The sequence below is a fragment of the Nothobranchius furzeri genome, chromosome 18 (assembly GCF_043380555.1).
Source record: "Nothobranchius furzeri strain GRZ-AD chromosome 18, NfurGRZ-RIMD1, whole genome shotgun sequence".
Classification (NCBI taxonomy): domain Eukaryota; kingdom Metazoa; phylum Chordata; class Actinopteri; order Cyprinodontiformes; family Nothobranchiidae; genus Nothobranchius; species Nothobranchius furzeri.
Window position 1 is genome coordinate 27,008,125 of NC_091758.1, and position 21,112 is coordinate 27,029,236.

Sequence of the window (21,112 nt, forward strand, 5' to 3'; positions counted from 1 at the left end):
TCCAAAAACCTGAGCGGGACACGCTCACGTTAGAGGTTTTTGCCCTTGGGGAGGAGGCCCAAGCACTTTTGCATGGAAGCTTGTTAAAACTCTCTGGAGATTACAGACACATTTAAATAGGATTTTTATGATGTATAATTTTTTTGTCTTTTATGACTGAGCTGTTTTGTGAGACCAAGACATTTTTTATCAAACATAGAGCAGAACAACTGCTTCTTCAGAGTTTGAGGATTTGAAACACAAAGCTGGAGCAGAACTCCCAACCAGAGTTTTATAGACAATGAGTATACTTGAATCTGGGAGAAGTCAGAGAAACCACAGTTATGCCGCCAGGGCCGTGGCTTCCATCTTGTGGAGGATCCTCCCCCTCATCTGGAAGCTGTTCAATGTTTCTCCAGATGTGGCTGTCTGATTCCTCTAATGATGTGCTGGAGCAGGAGGCGTATGGGGGAATGGGAAGTTAGAACGAACTCAAACCAGTCTTTGAGCCTTTGTGTTTACTAAATTTAGTTCTGATTTGATCTTTTTAGCAGTTGAACAAAGTTTTTAGTTGAGTTACTTTTTAAAGTTTTGCCTTTGAGCCATTTTAGTCATTTTCCTAATAAATGTAATGTGTGCTGATACAAATCAAATAAAGTCAAGTTCTTAAGTGATGTTGTTTGTTTTAGTTTTTTCAGTCCTGCAGTCAAACTGGAATTTCCTCATGAGCACATCTGGAATAAGCATGATTCAGTTTGTAAAATAACATTAGCTTAAACAGCAGGTGACTTTGACTTGGTCATCCTCCAGGTTGCACAGCTGTCTGGCATAAGCTGTACAAGCACGGAAAAGAAAGCACGGACACGGTGCAAGATCGCAAACAGCTTTTGTTGTAAGCTCGTGGATCTTGTTGGACGTCTTTGGCTCAGTGTCTGGGAAGCTGTTGCAAATGCCCTGTCTTTAATCTACAATAGAATAAAACAAAAGGGTGTTTTGTAGCTGATGTGGTTCAGGAATTATATTTGTTCAGACTGTTTATTACTTAAAATAATGGTTTAATTGGTGTGTTTTATATTAGAATGAATCTTCAGCATGCAAGAGAGGAGGTTCCCCTAAAGAAAGGCGGGGTTTTCTCCCCGGGGTTCTGAGCTAAGATGTGTTATGTAACGGATCCAGAGTTTCTCGTCCTCTTGGTGAAGTTTGGACTGACATGAGCGGATCATTCAGCCGTGCGTCTGCATTTCCACGAATAAAAAAGTCGTGTCGATTACTTTAATTTAATTTTTTTTGGCCAAATATTCAAAGTTAATTTAGACTCCTGACGCCAGATGTCAGTTTTATTGGGTGATGTTTAACCCTGAAAGTTTTCGGCCAGAAGAAGAAAAGTAGGAGTTTGCGTTTTACCAAATCAGACGCGCGGTGATGGGGAGCGGCGCAAGCAGGGGGAAGAAAGTCGCGCCGTGTGTTACAAACTTGACCAACACTGGACCAGGTGTTGCTTCATCCAAACTTGACAGAGGTCCGTTTAAAAACATCAAAACTCGAACCGCTTTGCGGAATGCGCGGAGCCGTGAGCATCCGGACAGCTTCACCAAAAGACATGGCTCGGACTTCTCTGGAGACGAGGATGGCGCAGTTCTGGCAGATGAAGAAAATCGAAATGGGTTTTTTGTTAAGATATCTCCTCCAAAAAGAACTTTTCTCAGATCTAAAACATACGGACTGTGTCATTTTAGCCAAGAAGACTCCGAGGACGCGATCGGTTCTTCTAAACGGTCAGAGGAGCCACGTCCTGCTGCGTCAAAGGACGTAAATAAGAGGAGGCAACACACACCTGGGGCCTCCATTCAGCAAGATGTAAGCTCTTTCATTGTATAATAAACATGTAAAAATAAAGTATTTTTAACTGTAAATGTTTTTTTACAGATGTTATCAGGGAAATTTCTGGAGAGTGTGCCTACGCCAGAAAAACAGTAAGTAGAAATCTGGTGAGCGTCCTGTCACAGTGTCCCGATTGATCATGCGCCCTGGCTACTTGGTCAAGGGGGGTGTCCCGTTGGCTGACTGGTTAGCGCGCGTGACTCTCACCCGGGAGTCTGGGGATCGGCCCTCGTTTCTCCACCTTGCCACTTCCTTGCTTGGTGGAGTAAAAACGAAACGTCATCAGATCAAGTTCACTCCAAGGGGATCACAATACCAAGACAGAAGCCTGTCAGTGTGCAGATTGGATGTGTCAGTACTGTCAAACAAAAGCAGGAAAAACCCACATTTACTCCATAAAACAATCTGGTGTTTTCACATGGATTGTTTGCTTTTAATCAACAGGTTAATCCACTCTTGCAGGACTTCTAGCTGCTGCCATAATCCTTCCCTTGCCACGCCAGTCATCCTGTATGACGGATCAGAAGAGGAGCTGATGGATGCTATTGAAAAAGAGTTTAGCTGACAGTTCAGTGTATTCGTGAGTCACGAAGCACAGTACCAGCCATGTTTGAGCACAACAGAAACATGAACAGATGGCTCTGTTAGTGCTGACCCGGTGTGTTCGCCGACAGGCCTCCACGGCTTGTTGTTTGGGAAAGCAAGTTGATATGTCATCCATATTATTCCTGCCGGTCTCCCTCACAGTGTGCGTTTCTGTTACTTATTACCAGAGGTGTGACCAAGTCACTGCTTTGCAAGTCACAAGTAAGTCACAAGTCTTTCCAGTCAAGTCTCGAGTCAAGTCCAAGATAGCCAAGTCCAAGTCGTGTCTGAAGTAAATAATGTGGAAGTCCAAGTCAAGTCCTTAACTTTGCATTTTCAAGTCATAATCATGTCATCTGTCCAACTTTAATTTAATGACAATGATAATAAATAAATTCCAGAATTAAAGCTTCTTAAAGCTTTATTTATTTGCTCAAACAAGCAGAAAGTGCAACTGAAATCGATTATAAACAAAGTGCTGCTGCATTTAGCAGAACAAGATCACACCCAGAATGAAGAATGATTTATGATTTTTGTCCATGTCGTGCCACTTTTGTGTTAAAATATCAAGTCATCATCAAGTCAACAGATGCAAGTCGATTCAAGTCGCAAGTCATTGGCGTTCAAGTCCGAGTCAAGTCGTAAGTCTTTATAGATTTAATCAAGTCAAGTCAGAAGTCATTAAAATAATTACTCTAATCTGACTCGAGTCCAAGTCATGTGACTCAAGTCCACACCTCTGCTTATTACTTACATCATTATAACTTGTCTGCTAATATTTGAAGACCAACTTAACTTTCAATACATTTGCAGTGTAGTACAAATTATTGCCTTGTGAGTGGGTTTCTATGGGGAAAAAACCTCTGGCGCTACTGTTTCAGGAAGTAGAAGTTAGTCGAAAGAGAGAGGAGCGGAAAAAAGCCAGATCTGGAGATTTATTTCCTGATTTTCTGACATCTCGCCACTGATTGGTTAACAGCAAAGCGACTACCTCTGACTTGGTTCACTTTGCAACTTAGATGTTTTATCTACAAAAATAACAAAAGCCTGAAGGATGTCTGCCATGTTGTTGAGTTGCTAATGCTAACGGTTAGCTTCTTCTAGCTGAGACGTTCTCTCCCCCGGATGCTAAATCAATAACAGCCTTCCTCGTTGCAATACAAGATGGGCGAATTAACGTTAATAAAGTTATTAGTGTGCCGTAGATCTGTGGGGCTTTTTCTGACCAGAGCATTTCCCTGTGTTTTCTATCGGCGGCTAATCTAGCAAACAGGGAAAGAAGACTATTTTCAGGTTTGAAAAATAAAAAAGTTTCTCAGTGAACTTGCTCTTTAAACAAGATTTCAGAGTTTTCTGGCTGCTTTAAACCTTCAGTTTGGGATGGTACAGGAGCTCTTTTTGACCGTGCTAAAGATATCTCGAGAACCAGGATTTAAATGTAAATGTTTATTTAAGGTTTCCTTCCTGACCACACTTCCTGAACTCATGAAGAAGGAATGTAGCACCAGAGAAACGAGTCATATAGCGCCGCTGCATTTCTGCTGACAAAATTCAGCCATTATTAAAGACAAAAATACAAACATGGATGTTTGTTTTGCACGTGTCCTTTAAAAAGTACAGTTCAAAGATAAAATGACAGCTTTTAACTTTTTTTGCTGGTTGTGGGTTAAACAAGTAATATTCTAATAATCAGCATCACACAGAAAAACTTCCCAACAGCTTATTTAATTGCACCACTTAAATGAATGCCTGGTTACAGTTTTTGTTAGCAGACTTTACAAAATAAAATTTCTATATGTAAAACTAAATAAAAACACCATAAATTATTCCACAATGTATTTTTTCTTTTCTTTTTTACAAATTAAAATGGTCAAACTCTGGTAAGAAACATAAAATCTTGCACTCTTTTTGGCATTTAAGATGATTCCTAACTAATATTCTGCTTCTTGGAAGGCCTGTAGAAAGAAATCCTCTTCTGTAGAGCCTTGAGAAGTTTTGGAGGTAGAAGAGGAAGCTGATTTCTCAGCTTCTCTGAGTTTCTCACATTCTTTGCAATGTAATCCTCACAAATCCTGTATGCAGGGAAAACAAAATGAACCCATCAAAAACTTTAGGAGAGAAATTTCTATTTTTAGGAACACAACCAACAAATCTAGAGATTTTAACCATCCTTTTGAAGTCTAATTCACTTGAACACTTGAATAAAGTAGCATGTGTGCACTACACTACTTAAAGCAATTTTTTTATGTGCAGTTTTTTTTATTTTGACTACTACTCTCCTTTGTATGTTAACAAATGGGAGGTTTTTACCTAAAAAGAGGATACGGTTGCATCTGGAAAACAAGTGCTTCATTGCAATGACCCTGAAACAAAAACATAAAAAATAGTTCTGTCAGAGTGTACGATGGTATATAAGTTCACTCGGATAAAAGAGGAGGAAAGGGTTTTTTTGTATTCCAGTGTTGAGATAAAAGTCAAAATAGTGTTTCTAGAAAAAAAATCGTGTTATTAGCCTGGCTTTCCACCGGATGTGTAAGCGCCTTGTAAAGTCTCCAAACTGAACTACACATCAAATAGCCGCCAGTACAGTCAGTGAGTTTGTTTCCAGCTGGTGTGCAGTGGCACATCCCAAAACAACAGTGTTATAGCTAATTTACATGCCAGCGTTCTGTCCGATCACCATACATTGTCAGACTGGTATACGCGTATTCCAGTCTGACAGCACATGTACATTGTCAGATCATCATACATTTTTTAAGCTGTATGGCACTTTGATAGGCATATTTACCTATCAGATACTTTGTTTAGAACAACCATATGACACCCTGATCGGCCATTTTAGCATCATGCACTTTTTTAAACAATAGTGTGACACCCTGACTTGTTAATTTGATATAGTTGAAAGATTTATTTTCTAACGTTTTTCAGAATTAGAAGGTGGTAAAATAATAATTCAGTAAAAATCTGTTCATTTTTTGGAATGGTAAAACATTATGAACACAATCGACAAACATTTTTCTCATACTTTGCTGTCTGTATGCTGAACTGAAAGCACCTCAGAACATTGCAAAGGTTTAGATGAATGTGCATGCATGCACGTTTGCATAAACTGCATGTATGCAGCTCTGATATGTACGGTGCTCTGTCAGAACACCGGGTTTGTTTTTTATAATATGCTTCCAGATCAAAATAATGCTCATCGCTGCAGATATGACCAGGAAAAGAAAGCATCTGTCAAATTTCAAGATTAGACACGTGCAGATTTATATTTAAAAAAAAAAAGTCATAACCTGTGATGCCTCCTTGGTGAAGGTAAAAAAAAAAGATAATAAACCAGTTCTTTTGGATGCTTTCAGCCATCTTTGTGACCAGATGTCCCTCTTTGTGCGGCACAGTCCTGCATTTTCATTACTTTTCTCACATCTCGCAAATTGAAACTCTTGTCCAGCATTATTGACAGTTTCCTGTTTCGAGTTTCAATCTCACATAAACTGTGTGGAGAAAGCTACCCGTCGCTGTCAATCAAACAAGGAGGCGGGACTTTGTCGCAGGTCTGGAGTGCGTGGAGTGCACACTCAAACCACCAAAACAGAAGCGATAGCAAGCACGGAGGACAGATGACTGTGCTGGAGAAAATGATGTCAGAATAAAGACTTGTGGGTTAAAAGAGCTCAGAGAGACTGATAGTCTTTGTGATGTTTCTCAGAGTCATTTGTCTTGTCACGGTGCAGAGTCCAATATGAAATGGAACAGAAAATCCGAGAGCCACATAAAACATGTTGGTCAGAAGCAGGTTTCCCAGTAATAAGTCAGGTCCATGCTAAAACCCAAAGGACGTTCTAACATAGACAAGGTGCTGGGCTTGTGTTGTTTCAGATACACACAAGCTAAACCATTTCAAAGCAAATTAAAGAAATAATGGGAGAATCAAATGGAAGCCTTTATTACTGGGGATGCCAGTATCGGTATCAGTAAAAGTTAACCGATACTAATGCAGTTGCCTGAAATGGGCTTCGCTGTAACTTGTCATTTCTGTTCACCTAATATTATAGTTTGGGGATCATTTCTATTAATATATTTTATTTTTTATCTACCTCACAGTCTTTTCCTGTTGAAAGCAGAGAAGAAAATTAAACATGTATCCCAATTCATTGCATTTTTTTGTGTGTTAGAAGTATCAGTATCGGTAATCGGTATCGGCGAATACTCAGATCCAAGTATCGGTATCATATCGGTTTTGAAAAAAAGTGGTCTCGTTGCATTCCTATTTATTACATATTCCCAGAATTTTGAGGGGAAAAAGTAACTCTAATGAAGAAAGAAGAAGAAAATATCATTTCTATAGCGCCTATAATGAACCCTGCTATCAGAGTAAATCTGATTTTTTCAGAGATTAAAATCAGTTATGCTTTTTTCTCTTTCCTATTTACTAGAAGAGATTTGTTGTCATTTAAAAAAATGTTTTTGTTTCTGAATTAAGAAGAAAAAAATTCAAATTAATAAGGATTTTTTTATTGGAAATTTTATTAAATAAATCCTAAAAATGTCACAGGTACTTTTACTGCCATTCTGTAGTGAAAAATATTTAATGAAAACTCTGAAAAGCTGCTTAAACCTGCACTTTTTTTTTGTGGACCTAACTATATTTGTAAAATAAGTTAATGCATTGTACCAGAGTTGGCCACTGGAAAGCTGGGGTTGAACCATCGACATATAAATACTGGACAATTCATTTCCATAGGCTCCAACAACACGTTTTTGAAGAAAATTGGGAGGTGGCCACCACCGCCATTTTGACCGTGTCACAGGTTCCGTCAAGCCCAGACAATTCCACAAAAGGGAAGAGAGGTGGGGCTGTAAGGCTGGGATCAACTGACGACACCCGGTCGAACTAGCTACAAGCTAACCTGAAGCTAACCCAAAGCTAATGCAGAGGTGGGAGCTAAGCTAACGGAGGTAGCAACCTAGCTACAACCGGAGTTAACTGTGCACAACACCAGAGCTTCTGAGTCAGAGATACGCCGGGCTGACCGCTGGGTAAAACCGGGTGGAACACAGAGGTCTCCGAGACCCCCACAAGCTGGCAGCCGCACAGCAGACAAGCGCCGCTGCGATCTGAGATGCGCAGAGCTGCCGCTGGGGAGAACCGGGTGGAAAGGTTTCCATCCCAGAGCTCCACAAGCTGGCAGCCCGCGCAGCAGACAGAATCCGCGATCAGACAGATGCGCCGAGCTGCGGGAAGGGGAGAAACGGGTGGAAAACAGAGGTCTCCCGAGAGCTCCACAAGCCGATAGTCGGAACCCAGCTCCACCAACATGTTATATTTCAACCCATTTTCTAAAGTGCAGCATTATGTTAAATGCACTGGGTTTTACCCTATTACATTTAAATTTCATGGTTAAACAGTACATGTTAAAATCTAAGCTCAGCTCGGCAGTGACCTAAAATACATAAATATAATTTTACTTACTGAAAAAAATGAAGTGGAGACTCCTTGGACGCTCTATTAGTGCAATTAATGCCACAGCAAGTCATTTTGTCCAACAATTGCACAAATAATATCCAAAAAGAATACACAAACACAGAGACTCAAAAACAGTTTCCAGGCCAGACCGAGGCTCTACTGAGGCCTTTCCACGGAGCTAGCTCTGTGGTCACGTGGGTCTGATGTTCATTAATTATACAGAATTTTAGGCTTTTAATACACTTAAACAGAAGAGTGAGAAAAAAATTCACCCCCCTCAGAGTTGTCATGAGTGTAAACTAGATAATTTAAACCAAAAACATGTTTTGGTACCAGGCTGTAAACATGTTTATTTCTGCTGTGAAATTGGTATTTTTAACATCGGAATCAATAAGGATTTGCTCGCTTCTGACACCAGCCCCCAGCGGATGAGAGTGGAACTGCAATTTTTGGTATTTCCAGGTTGGCTTCAATTTTTGAGGCACATTGTGGGGGCTTGGGTTGAACAAAATAACCTCGAGGAGCTTGACGTGTAATGATCATACTCACGGTGTCAACGAGGAGGATGTAGTCACAGCTTCCACCAAAAACAATCACATCAAAGTCTTTGCCTGAACAAGCCGTGTGCCACAACCTTAGACACAGAAAGCAGTTCAGTATAATATATTTCCACAATCTTAACAAGGAATAACTTAAGTCTAAATGTAAAAGCTACTACCTCTGCTTATGCTTGAAAGGATGCTCAAACTCTCTCCATTTCTTTTTTTCAGCATCAAACAGCCACCCATCACCTAAAGACAAAGTCCTTTTATTTAAAAAAAAAGAAGACATCAAATGAGTAAAAACAAGAGGGTACATTGCCTTACTCATTGGTTTGCAGTCTACACTGAGACCTCCAAACAGGAACATGGCTGTGTCTGACACTGTTGTGAGCGTATGCCAGGATCGGCCGACTGGCAGGTTGGACAAAGGGACTCTACAAAACATATTTGCATTGATGTCAATAACATCACATCAAGCAAAAACATGGCAGCTCCTTATATGTTTACATACATTTCTGACCATGTCCACGTTTCAAGATCAAGACAATGAATGTCACTCGTTCTGGTTTCCTGCAAAAAAGAGAACGTCATATTGGGATTTCCTACATTGGCACATAAAGACTTGCGTTATGTTGCAGACTTCTCACCATGACCCTGCCTCCGCAAATGTATCCTTTAGAACCAAGTGTGGCGCCGGCGTGAGCTGCCCGTGGAGCGGGGGGACGGCCCTGCGAGCCAAGTGGATTGAGATCTATTAGTAGAACGCTCCAACTCATGATTTGGAAGCACAATGTTCAGAGTGAAGCTCTTACATGAGTCTGTGGTTCACTCCAACTCATTTGAATAGGGTCAAATATGTGAACTTCATTATTCCATCCCCAAAACATGTCTTCCACCTGAAAATGTAAAGAATGTTTTTGTGTTTGTCTTTTTTAACAAATGCAAAGGCTTTTAAGATCGTTTTACGAATAATGCTTTTTATTTTTTAAATATCATCAATTACCCAAGACGTTTCATCTAAAATGAAGCTTCTGTTCCTGCTATTCATTTCACTCAGGATTTTGTGTCCATATCCTCCAAAATAGATGAGCCTGGAAGTTAGAAAAAAAAACTATCACAACCAACAAACAGCAAAAAGAAGCAGCTCTGCAAAGTTTAATCTCCAGGTGAACCAACAAGGTCGAATTTTTGGACAAATGGTAACCGATCTCATTTTTTACACTTGTGAACAAACTAACATTTAGAAGTAATTAGAACCAATCTGATTAATAAGTAGCAACAATTTCTCCTTCAAGGTCACACACCTTCCATTATAAACCCAGCAGGACAGTTTGTCTCGGGGTGAAGGAGCAGAGCCGAACTCCTGTAGGATCTTCTTCCACGTATATTTTCCATCCATCAGGTCAACGCAGTACATCTGTTCAAAGTAAATAAATAAATAAATGAAGCTTAGCACCGATGTGCTCACTTGGTTCAGTTAGGCTGTCCCCATCTCTGCCAGTCTTTAAGAGTCGCCTAAAAACACACCTCCTCCGCTTGGCGTTTCCTGAATATGTTTGATTTTGGCCCTCTTTAATGTTGAATTTATTTCACAGTTTTCATTGGTTCACTCAATCCATTGTTTTACACATTTGTCCCGTACCAGAATGTTTCACCTATTTTGTAATTTGTATTTTGTAATTTGAATTGCTTTTATTTTTGATTTATTCCATACATTTACCTTCAACTGAACCATGTTCAGTGCTTTGGGCTTCCTGACAGGGTTGCGGAAGGCGCTTTATAAATAAAGCTTTGATTGATTGATTGATGTGAAAATGTTGGCCAATATCGATATTAAAAACCGTTGTTATATGGGATAACCAATATTTACCGATATTACATTAACTCATTCACTGCCAGTCGTTTCCTGACCAGAAAAGCCCTTCACTGCCAGCGTTTTTCAGCGTTTTCACTGCTTTTTAAAGAGTCACAGAACGTTACGCTCTATGATGATGTCAATGCCTAAACTACCAAAACAAATTGTAGACTCACCTCTTACATCCGGAAGAATCCACACGTTTCAAGCCTTATCCGTTCCTTAATAATGTGTTGTCGAATTGTGATCGGCAGAAGCTTTTCCAGTTCACGCCTCACTTTTTTTTTACAGCAGCGGTTCTAAACGATCTAACACATGGATTTTCTGCTTCCTGGTCACGTGACGTGTGATGTACACGGATGAAGATCGGCTTTAGAGATGTGATGTTTGTTCTCACGGTGCGGGGGCTCGTTCCGACGCCCACACAGTAAAAAAATGCAAATGACAACCTTAGTTGTCATTGGCAGTGAATGAGTTAATATAGGAAGGGATGTAAGAAGATAATGACACACAGAAAAATTGCAAGATTTTAGGTTCAAATATTAAATAGATTTATAAAAGCAGTTTATAGATTTTTTTTATTGAGGATTTACATGCAAACATTTACTTAATTTGTTTTTTGTGCGGTGCAATTCAAAGTCCGACTGCTAGACGGCAGCAGTTACCAACTTCATTTTGACGTAACAAGATTTTAACATTTGACCCTCGTTTTTCAATTAGTTCAGTCTAAAAAATGATTGATATTGGCTGATTTTTAGTATCTCAATATATCCAATCATCTCTCTTGCACTTAGTTATGTATTGTATCGCCAGATTCTTGCCAAGACACACCCCTAAAAATACTTACACCACTCATTTACGCTTCTGAGATGATCACCATCACCATCAGATGACTGAACAATTGAGCATTATCACTACCCCCCACTCTCTCTAAAACATACACGAACGGCAATAAGATGGAAAAAAAATATTGGTTAATATCAACCCAATGTTACTTATAGGACCGATACCGATACTGATCCTGATATATCATGCACCCCTAATTAAAACAGAACTGTCTGTAGATGTGTGCAGCATTTATTTGTACTATGGCATGCAGTTACTCTAAAGCATAATTCTCACACCTGATTGGTCTGTCCGTTGTCATCACAACCTCCGAATATGTACATGTTTCCATTAAGCGAAGAGCTGCAGCTTCCAGACATGGAAGGAGGGACTTGACCTGTCATGTGGAACACCTCCCTTAAAGAAATAGGAAAACAACATACTGGCATTCACTTGTAACATGAATGTTGGATAAAGTTATGAAATAGAAATATTTGGAAATAATTTATTCTTACCATATTCCCCTCTCTAAGTCGTACACCCAGATCTCATCACTGGGAAGGAAAATCTCCTCATCACCAACCGACTGCAAATAAATAATAGTAAAACTATTAAAGGCCAGTGTACTAAAGGACATTTAATGTTCTTAACATCATTGGTATTATTTATGTGCATGCTACTTCCTCTGCACTACTACTACTACTACTACTACTGCTACTTCTATTTAGACTCTTCCTGTGTTTTACTTATCTGGTTTCTTGGACTTCTTTAAACGTAACAAGGCAAAACCACTGGTATATTTCTGTATTCAAAGTTGATTCGTATTAGTAACATTGGTTTTTACTTGTTTAGCATGGATGAGGCCATTTATTTAATCATATGTGCCAAAGGTTAACTATATACACAGGTTGTGTCGACCAGACACCAGAAGGTGGCGATAATGACTATCTCTTAACTTGTCCAGTATCTTTATTACAAGACGCAAGGCCTTGTTTTTGTTGTAAATTAAAAATGTGAAAACTTACTACTAGTGTGGCATCTGACCAGAGGAACTTCCTGGTTAAATAAAGGTTTAAAAGGAATCAGTTTCTTTATTGAATTTTTATTTATAAAAGTAGTGTTCCCTAGCTTTTAGTGCTTATCTGTTGTTGAAAATGGTTATTTCTTGTGATTGTTTCAGCATTTTACAAAGAAAATTTCAAATGTATGCTAAGTTTAAATTATGCTGGTGAAGGTTCTCAGTCATCCAGGTCATGGTAATCCAAAGGGGTTTGAATGAAGACAACTGGACTTCTTGGGTTTCTTGAAAAGCCGTAGCTCAGGACCAGAGAATGTGGCTGTTGTGTCCTTGGGCAAGACACTCAATCCTCACCTCTGTCATTGCACCCCAGGGCAGCTGTGGCTACATCGTAGCTCATCTCCACCAGTGGGTGAATGTGAATGGGTGAATGACTGTGTTATAAAGTGCCTTGGGGTGTTGTAGAACCCAAAGAAGGCCATTCACCATCTTGAAGACGTTTCTAATCCGAGAAACTTTGTCAATTCTCACTGAAATATGGCTACAAACTGTAGCTGTCTGTTGTTGCTTAATGAGTAGAAACTACCTATGAATGCCCCTCCTCCCTTCTGCCTGGGGAGGTTGTTGAAGTCATTAGGTCCTATTGGTGGGAATGGTTGTTTTAATTAGATGCAGGAGGGTGTGACCTAGACTAAAACTCTTTTGGAATTAGGTTTAACGTTTAGGAGCTGAAAAGGTGAAACCTGAGGCCTCCTCCTCTGTTTTATGTCAGTCTTTCTTGGTTGATATAGATAGCTTCATTCATTCCAACCCCTTTGGCTAAAAGTAAATACAAGTTATTTGCAAAAACAAATTACTCTGTTTCTATTAATTTTCAAATAATGCATCTTAGTATTATTTGTTTCAGCTGACAACATTTTTGTTTAAATATAATTTTATCTGTTTTTGCAAATGGATTCTTCAAATAATAATCAAACATGCATAATTGCTTAATTACAGAATTAACAAATTGTAGTTTTGCTACCTTACATTGCTTCAGCAGCAACTCAATAAAATTCATGTTGATTTCATTGTACTTTTTTATGCTTGAAAAACTTTATTTTTTAAAGAGCAAGTCACCCCCTACCAGAGTATTACTCCACTCCCACTTCCTGTTTGAAAAATGCAACAAATGTTGTTGCCTAGCAGACCAAGAGGGCGGAGCCGCTAACAAATACACACACACACACACACACACACACACGCATGCTCACAACGACATTGTGACATCATGTGGTACCAGCTAACGTTCTAGGGTACCTTTTAGCCAATAGCGATGGCAGATTTAAATTCAAATGCAGTGCAGTTTTTAACTGACAACGGCACAACACTGACAGTTTTAGGCAGAAATTTTAAATTTTCTCGAAAAAGCACTAAAGTGCAAAACTATTGACTTCACGTGTCTGCAGCACGATTAGACACATTTATATAGTTTATCAGAAAAAAAGTTGATTTGGGGGTGACCTGCTCTTTAAGAAAACATTACCAGTTGTCATATTTTGTTTCTAAATATACGCAGAAACTGATAATATTGTGTTTTGGCGTTGACTTAAATATTATTTGAGTTTGTTTTGAAAAGAAATGAACAATTGAAAACAGAATAATAGCATGACTCCCAAAGAAATCCTCCTTCATGCTGAATAAAAGGGAACAACACTGCTCCTAGAGGACAAATACTCCAATGCAAGCTTCAACATGTACGTATTTTGATTTTCCACCCATTGTCTGTGCCTCGGATTTGTCTTGAAAGCACGATTGGTTGCATATTTGTGTGTTTTCCCTCACCATGTAGCCTCCCCACACATACAGCAGGTTGTCCAGCGCCACGGCCGTGTGTCCGCTCCTCTCCCGGGCCACCAGCTCGGAGCAGTGCCTCTCTAAAGCAGCGGGGTCCATTATAACCGTCAGCTGTCCGAAGACGGAGGAAACGGACGGAGACACGTTTCTGCAAAAGTTGACACCGTATGTCGATGGTTGGCACAAGAACTGGAATAAACTCATATTTGATTGGTGTCATTCTAAAGTAAAATATAAACGAATCGCAACACAAAAAAATGTTTTAGTATTCTTACATTTTTTTGCGATTTAGCTGTAATCATCTAAAGGTTAGGATATAAAACTTGCAGGCATACTCACAGACTAAAGTACGCTTGCTGGTGGCGTATCTGTTTCTCATGCTGTCAAATTCAAAGTCTTTGTGCCTTGAATGCTAAAAACAACAAATTCATTGGGGATAACGTCAGCTGTATAAACACGGCTACAAAATAAAATACAACTTCCGGTTCTACGCTTAACTTTAAATTCCAAATTAATATTCACAATTATATATTAAAAAACTGCTGTAAAATACTTTTAAAGCTAGTTCACATTGAATGAGAAAGTTTCAGACTATGTACTTTGAAATCTAATGTGACTTTCGAAATAAACTTGTTTAACAACCACGTGTTTATTTGATGGGGGTTCCCAAGTGATTCTTGACAAGAGGCTTCAGGCTTGTGATTGCAGCTAAGAACCAACTCAAACAAGAACCAAAAGAGCCACTGTTGGCTCCTAACCTGCATTGATATGGAGTAGCTCTCGCCTCTGTAAATTTGCTGGGCTGCGGCTCCAATTAATTTTTGTTTTTTCTCATTCCAGTTGCCTGAAACTGAGCAATACTTCGTTAAGCAGTTCAAAAAATAAATGTTATTGTTGTGTTGAGTCAACCCATGTGTTCATTCACAGATGTCATGACCCAGGCGAATTATTGATCATGAACACAGGAACTTATCTTTGTCAATTCTAGAGGATAATTTGTCTCGAGGTGAAAAAGCAAATGAATATTTACCATCTGTCAGGAAAACAAATTGATTTCTTTTTCAAAAGGCAAATGCTTAGGGAAAACATTTATCTAACAGATCAATAATGTGCATCACTTCAAGTAAATATTTGTTTACAGTAAATGTATTAGTTTATAGAATAGAATAGACAAGAATAGTCCTTTATAGTTTCTCAATGGAGAAATTTAGGTGTCACAGCAGCATAGGAGAAAAAAGGAAAATAAAGAAATAAACTGAAGAAAAATTAAACAGTAAACAACAAGAAAACGTAATGCAAAAACAAGAAAACGTAATGCAAAAATGCATTCAAAAAATATTTCAAAATTCTAAATGCTGGATTTATAAACATTTTAAGACAAAAATATAAAATACTGTTTAAAGTGCTAATTTTAAGTAGTTATTCCCAGTTTGTCATGTAAATAATAAATAAAGAATAAGAAAGTTAATTACCAAAAATTACTGTTAGTGGTTCACTTTAACAAGTTTTAATAAAAAAAAATGTTGCAGTTTATTAAAATATATCTCCTAATTTACAACATTTATTTTGACAAGCATCGATTAGCCGGAAGTGAGGTATAGCAGATGCGGAAGTTGGTATTTAGCGCCAAAGCTTGAGCTGGAAAGGAAACAACGATGGAAGCTGCTCGGAAAATAAAGACAAAAGTTTCTGCTGCCTTTAAAATGAGGGGACTTATCCTTCGGCCGTACGTACTTTTCGTTTTTAGCTGTGTTTTTGTTTCATGGTTGTTGTTGTTTTAGTTTTGTGGAAAATAATTAGGTGTTTGGGAGCTAATGCGTTTCAAAGACAGGAACAGTCAAGAGCAGACATTATTATTGTAATATTAATTATATTAAGACAAACAATAACAAAATAATACATACACAGCAAATAGGGGTTACTTTTTGTCTTTTAGGAGACTTCTGTGCTTTCACTTGTTTACTTTTGTTTACATCCAACCTTTAGCCCATATTTGTACATTAAAATTTACTATACATTTTTAGCACTGTTGACTTTATTTTCAGCAATTTACTTGTACGGTATCAAAATCACATACATTCTCCTAATTCAAATGGAGAAATGTTAGCAAAAACCATTCTTCCTGTTTCTACTTGTAAAGTTTCATTTGTAAACTTGTAAAAAATCAGTGTTTGTGGTTTTGTTCTGCAGTGAAGCCAGCAGGTACCTTGTGGAGGTGCTGGAGTCGGTCGATCACTCTGAACTTGATGATGTCATCGAAAGAGTCCTGGATGCGGTGGAGAAGCAGCCATGTAAGTTTATTAATCTCTATTCTGGTAACTAAAGTATTTTCAGATCGTGACCATGTGTTTTCCAACAGTGTCATCTAGTATGGTGGAGCTGGCGGTGGTGGAAAGTGCTGTTCAGGACTGCACTCAGTCGTCTGATGAAAACATGTAAGAAGGGCTGTTTTTTTTTTTTGTTGTTGTTGTTGTTTTTGTGTAACTTATTTGGTTAAAAACTCACTCAGAAACAATGTTTATAAAAATAACAAAAAACAGAACTAATACAGTCGGGTTCTGCGGGGTTCGGTTCAGGCCCCTCAGTAAAATTGTTGATATAAACAACTTTGCATTAATTTACAACCTGTAACAACAAGCAGGCGGTACGTTTTGATGCCTGAGCTGTTAAACTCTTGCAGAGATCACGTCTGTAACATCATTGGAGCGTTCGACGTTCCCAGGTACATTTACAGCGTGGAGAGGAAGAAATTTGTACCGTGAGTAAACTGGCTTTTTCTTTTAATCTAGGTGTACGATCACATGCTCAATTCATGAATTTTGAGCCAGTTTTTATTAATTACGTTATTTTTTGTTAACTCAGCATCAGTATGACCAACCATCCAGCTCCGAGCCTCTGTGGTTCGGCGAAGGACAAAGCGGAACTCTTTAGGGAACGGTACACAATCTTAGAACAGGTCTGTAACGGCGTAACCTCCATCTGGTCGTGTGTTAGGTTGAATGATGAACTCACATGGGCGTGTCTCTGCAGCGCACACATCGCCATGAGCTCTTCACCCCCCCGGCGATCGGAACTGTTGTTCAAGAAGGTCAAAACAAATTTCAGGTGAAGAATCTGAAAAAAATGTGTTGTCGTATTACCTGTTAATTATTAATCTGATCACCTTTGTTTTACGGTCATATTTGTAGTTGAGGACAATTGAAGCGTTGCTTGGTAGCACAGCCAAAATGGGAGAGGTGATTGTGCTTGGAATGATCACACAACTAAAGGAAGTGAGTAATTGACTTTTAATTGTTTCATGATATGTGTTTTATGTAGTTGTTCTTTTTTATGTATTTTTTCTTATTTATAATATCCTTTTTAATCTTTTTAAGGGTAAATACTATCTGGAGGACCCGAGTGGAACAGTCCAGCTGGACCTGTCAAAAGCAATATCCTTTCATTGATGTAACAGTTTCGATTCATTTGATGTTTTGTAGCTTTTAAACTGGGATCTGTTCCTTAGCTGCATCTGCACCAGTTTCATAACGGTCTGTACACGGAGTCGTGCTTCGTACTGGCAGAAGGTAGGACTGACTCTGATGTGTGGTGTGGATAAAAACATAACAAACGAAACAGGTTTGTTTATTTCTGTTCTGTAGGTTGGTATGAGGATTCTGTGTTCCACGTCAACGGCTTTGGGTTTCCACCTACAGAACCTTCATCAGCTACACGGTTGGTGTCTTTAGAGATGTTGTTTATTGTTTCCAGATGTTTTCATTGTGTCTCTTCTGCTTGTCACACATCAAACCTGTACAGATCATTTTCTAGAGAAACCATTGGCAACCAATAAATAAAATTAGTCACAAAAAAAGTTCGATCCTTGAAAACCCCATCTAATCACTGTGAATGTCCCATTCTCAGTAAGCACATCCTGATCTATTCCTCCCCCTCTGCACACAACTTTATGTCACGTGTTGTCAGCTCGGAGCTGTTAAAACAGGAAGAATGTCATTTATAAGTAATTTTCTGTTTAGAGTCTGGTTCTGTTCTTGCCGGGAAACGTTTACGTGATGGACTTGTCATCTGTGTCGGCTGGTAGAGCCGTTTGTCAGTTTGTTGCCGTGTGTGTGTGTGGGGGGTAGCGTCCCAGAGGAAAGAGCAAATGGGTGGAGGACTGGGTTGGATTCTGTGATTCTGAAGGTAAAAATAAACCAAGAAAGCTAAGAACTGCCTCCTTTTTTCACCGTGAACACGCCACTCTAGCCACCTTACAGAATAGTTATGCTGTGACTAAGTTGAGTTCTAGGGCAGAAAATGTGCCAACAATGGGTTAAAAACGTAAATCTGAACCTCTGTGAGCAAGTATTTTGCTTTTCTGTATTCTGTAACCAAAACTCTCTGTTAATGGGTAAAAACTATTTATTCCAGGGCATACTACGGTGACATCAACTTCTTTGGCGGTCCATCCGCCACCTCGGTCAAAGCGTCCTCCAAGCTTAAACAGCTGGAAGAGGAGAACGAGGATGCTATGTTTGTGATCGTCTCCGACGTCTGCCTGGACAGCATCGAAGTGATGGAAAAGCTCAACACCATGTTCTCAGGTGCGGCGCTACAGGCCCCTGCAGGTGGAGGAGTGAGAAAACTCAGTCTCTTGTTTTGAATGTGTTTGTTTTTTGACAGGATATGCCGCCATGCCTCCCACTTGTTTCATTCTGTGTGGGAACTTCTCCTCCGCTCCTTTTGGGAAAACGCAGATTAAAGCGCTCAAAGGTGAGGCCGTTGGGTCAGAAACCGTTCACCTACACCTCCTAAAGACGGACTCAGAGTCATTTTATTGAGCTTTAAAGTCAACACACACAGCTTTTTGACACTGTCGGCAAATATCTTCCCGCTTTCGCTTAACAGGTTAATCATGCAGCTGAACTGGAGCACTAAGTGTGGACAGCTCAAAGAAAATAAATCTGAAATCAGCCCAATCCTAGTGCATAAAAACAACATTGTCTTTTCTCAGATTCACTGAAGACCCTTGCTGATGTTATAAGTGCATATCCCAGCATTCACAGCAGGTAGGATTGGCCCACTTTTCTTATTTTTTATTTTTTATCTTCAGTGTGTTTGAACTAAAGTGTTCCTTCTAAACCTGCAGTAGTCGCTTTGTGTTTGTTCCCGGTCCCAAAGACCCGGGTCCAGGCACAATCCTACCGCGGTACGTTCTCAAACACGTCTCATTTGTTAAAATTTCCTTCGTTCTTTGGATTAATCTGAATTTTTCCCACAGGCCTCCCTTGGCAGACCACATCACAGAAGAGTTCAGACAGAGAGTCCCCTTTTCTGTGTTCACGACCAATCCCTGCAGGTAAAACGAACACGTAACTGTTTCAAATGGGAAAAGTAAATTAAAAAAAAACTGCACCTATTTAAAGAGCAAGTCACCCACAAATCTACTTTTTTTTTTTTTTTTGCTGATAAACCATATAAACGAGTGTCTAATCGTGCCGTAGACACGTGTAATCGATAATTTGGGACTTTAGTGCATCTTAGTTAAATTTTAAATTTTCTGCCTGTCGTCTTTAGGTTAATAACTCTGCACTGAACTGCGTTTAAATTTAAATCTGCCATCGCTATTGGCTAAGACTATGACATTAGCTGGTACATTATGATGTCACAATGTCATTGTGAGCCTGAGTATGTGTGTGTTTGTTGGTTGCTCCGCCCTCTTGGTCTGCCAAGCAACCTCATATGTTGCATTTTTCAAACATGAAGTGGGAGTGGAGTGAGACTGGTAGGGGGTGACTTGCTCTTTAAGGGTTTTCGTTGCTAAATTGTTTTTTTTAAACTGACCTGTTTAGAGTTCAGTACTGCAGCCAAGAGATCGTCATCATCAGAGAAGATCTGGTCAACAAGATGTGCAGGAATTGTGTCCGTTTGCCAAACAAAAATCTCGACATCCCAAACCACGTGAGGCTCATTTTCTCCCCCAAAGCGTGTTCATGCATTATCCCAAAAAGATCAGATGCTTCTGAGAAGATGGGAGTTAAAAATAGAAATCCAAAACTTTTTAATTTAATTGTTTTCTTCTGTTTAGTTCGTAAAGACCATCCTATCCCAGGGCCATTTATCCCCACTGCCTCTGTACGTCAGTCCCGTGTTCTGGGCCTACGACTTCTCCCTGCGGGTCTATCCGGTGCCTGATGCCATAATTTTTGCAGACAAGTACGACCCCTTCAGCATCACCAGCGCTGACTGCCTCTGTTTCAACCCGGTACAAGAAGCAGGAAACTCAAATAACATGATTTTTGTTAATGTGTTTACTTTTAGTCACTAAGGTATTTTATTTGTTTCTGTTTATATTTTTTGTCCTCAGGGTTCTTTTTCAAAAAGTGGCTTCACGTTTAAAGTGTACTATCCATCTAGCCGGACCGTGGAGGACAGGTGGGATGAAATCTGACATATCGTTGCATATTTAATACTGGTCCTAACCAATATTCGTGTTCATAAGTTAAAGTTGTATTTTTTTCTTTTCACAGCAAACTTCAAGACCTTTAGAGAAAATGATGGGCTTTGTTTTTACCTTGTGTGATATTTGTGTTGTATCTTAGTAAATCAAACATGTTTGTAACAGTTTTTATTTAAAATAAAGGTTTTATTCTTTGCTGAGTTTTCCTGTACTTTAATGTTTATAGAGAGCTCTCTGAGGAAGCTCATTTAATGAAAATAAACAATTGTTTTTGAAATTTACATAAAAAATATTTATATAAGAAATTTTCTTCATATTTTTTCATTAAATGTTTGCAAAATAGGTAAATAATTTAACTATTTTAAAAAGCTTCGTGCAAATAATCAACTAGTGAATTTTTATGTTTAATGATGAACTTGTATATTATTCCTAATGCAATGTTAAAGACTCTTTGTTTTTCCATTGAAGGTAATTTCTGGTATCACTATTTCTCAAATCGACACACTGAATTTTCATTTCTATATATCTATTTAACTAATATGGTCATAGACATGAATTGTAATTTAGTGTTTTAAATGTTTACTCTGAAGTTATATACCAAAAATACCCTCAGTAGAAAGTATGGATTACCACTCTTTGATTAAGATGACCCAGATGTTTTATATAGTGGAGGTAAAAAAAAAATATA

General features: G+C 38.9%; 3 protein-coding genes across 4 annotated transcripts; 2 read left to right on the forward strand and 1 right to left on the reverse strand.

Moving 5' to 3' along the window:
- The first annotated feature begins 1,166 nt into the window (after positions 1-1,166).
- LOC107392190 (uncharacterized) lies at positions 1,167-2,853 on the forward strand. Of its 2 annotated transcripts, none has more exons than XM_015969834.3 (3): positions 1,167-1,836; positions 1,906-1,952; positions 2,305-2,853. In XM_015969834.3, exons 1-3 carry the CDS (start codon positions 1,402-1,404, stop codon positions 2,423-2,425), a joined length of 603 nt encoding a protein of 200 aa, XP_015825320.3. In that variant the 5' UTR covers positions 1,167-1,401; the 3' UTR covers positions 2,426-2,853. The 2 variants fall into 2 exon arrangements, with proteins under 2 accessions (XP_015825320.3, XP_015825321.3); XM_015969835.3 differs by having other exon boundaries at positions 1,173-1,836; positions 2,323-2,573.
- Positions 2,854-4,154: 1,301 nt separating this feature from the next.
- Positions 4,155-14,464, reverse strand: LOC107392191 (kelch domain-containing protein 1). Its single transcript, XM_015969837.3, has 14 exons — positions 14,325-14,464; positions 13,974-14,133; positions 11,647-11,717; positions 11,431-11,548; positions 9,756-9,868; positions 9,455-9,542; positions 9,264-9,347; positions 9,099-9,179; positions 8,963-9,021; positions 8,776-8,885; positions 8,628-8,700; positions 8,459-8,543; positions 4,756-4,808; positions 4,155-4,517 (listed from the first exon to the last, which is right to left on the reverse strand). Exons 2-14 carry the CDS (start codon positions 14,082-14,084, stop codon positions 4,373-4,375), a joined length of 1,191 nt encoding a protein of 396 aa, XP_015825323.1. The 5' UTR covers positions 14,085-14,133; positions 14,325-14,464; the 3' UTR covers positions 4,155-4,372.
- A 1,110-nt stretch (positions 14,465-15,574) lies between these two features.
- On the forward strand, positions 15,575-20,624 carry pole2 (polymerase (DNA directed), epsilon 2). Its single transcript, XM_015969838.3, has 19 exons — positions 15,575-15,711; positions 16,176-16,276; positions 16,345-16,420; positions 16,666-16,743; positions 16,848-16,941; positions 17,016-17,090; positions 17,174-17,257; positions 17,360-17,416; positions 17,503-17,551; positions 17,627-17,699; positions 18,396-18,568; positions 18,648-18,737; positions 18,979-19,033; positions 19,114-19,173; positions 19,246-19,323; positions 19,817-19,925; positions 20,053-20,229; positions 20,332-20,399; positions 20,495-20,624. Exons 1-19 carry the CDS (start codon positions 15,641-15,643, stop codon positions 20,511-20,513), a joined length of 1,587 nt encoding a protein of 528 aa, XP_015825324.3. The 5' UTR covers positions 15,575-15,640; the 3' UTR covers positions 20,514-20,624.
- Positions 20,625-21,112: the final 488 nt, after the last annotated feature.

What these genes read in the sequence shown, in the direction of transcription:
- LOC107392191 (XM_015969837.3), bottom strand. Translation starts at nt 14,084, where the DNA reads ATGGACCCCGCTGCTTTAGAGAGGCACTGCTCCGAGCTGGTGGCCCGG. An exon ending in ATGTGTGGGGAGGCTACATG is followed by an intron (nt 11,718 to 13,973) that starts GTGAGGGAAAAC and finishes ATTTATTTGCAG; the next exon opens with TCGGTTGGTGATGAGGAGAT. An exon ending in GGAGTGAACCACAGACTCAT is followed by an intron (nt 9,180 to 9,263) that starts GTAAGAGCTTCA and finishes CTTGGCTCGCAG; the next exon opens with GGCCGTCCCCCCGCTCCACG.
- LOC107392190 (XM_015969834.3), top strand. Translation starts at nt 1,402, where the DNA reads ATGGGGAGCGGCGCAAGCAGGGGGAAGAAAGTCGCGCCGTGTGTTACA. An exon ending in GGGCCTCCATTCAGCAAGAT is followed by an intron (nt 1,837 to 1,905) that starts GTAAGCTCTTTC and finishes GTTTTTTTACAG; the next exon opens with ATGTTATCAGGGAAATTTCT. An exon ending in GTGCCTACGCCAGAAAAACA is followed by an intron (nt 1,953 to 2,304) that starts GTAAGTAGAAAT and finishes TTTAATCAACAG; the next exon opens with GTTAATCCACTCTTGCAGGA.
- pole2 (XM_015969838.3), top strand. Translation starts at nt 15,641, where the DNA reads ATGGAAGCTGCTCGGAAAATAAAGACAAAAGTTTCTGCTGCCTTTAAA. An exon ending in GTGCTTCGTACTGGCAGAAG is followed by an intron (nt 17,552 to 17,626) that starts GTAGGACTGACT and finishes TCTGTTCTGTAG; the next exon opens with GTTGGTATGAGGATTCTGTG. An exon ending in GCAGATTAAAGCGCTCAAAG is followed by an intron (nt 18,738 to 18,978) that starts GTGAGGCCGTTG and finishes GTCTTTTCTCAG; the next exon opens with ATTCACTGAAGACCCTTGCT.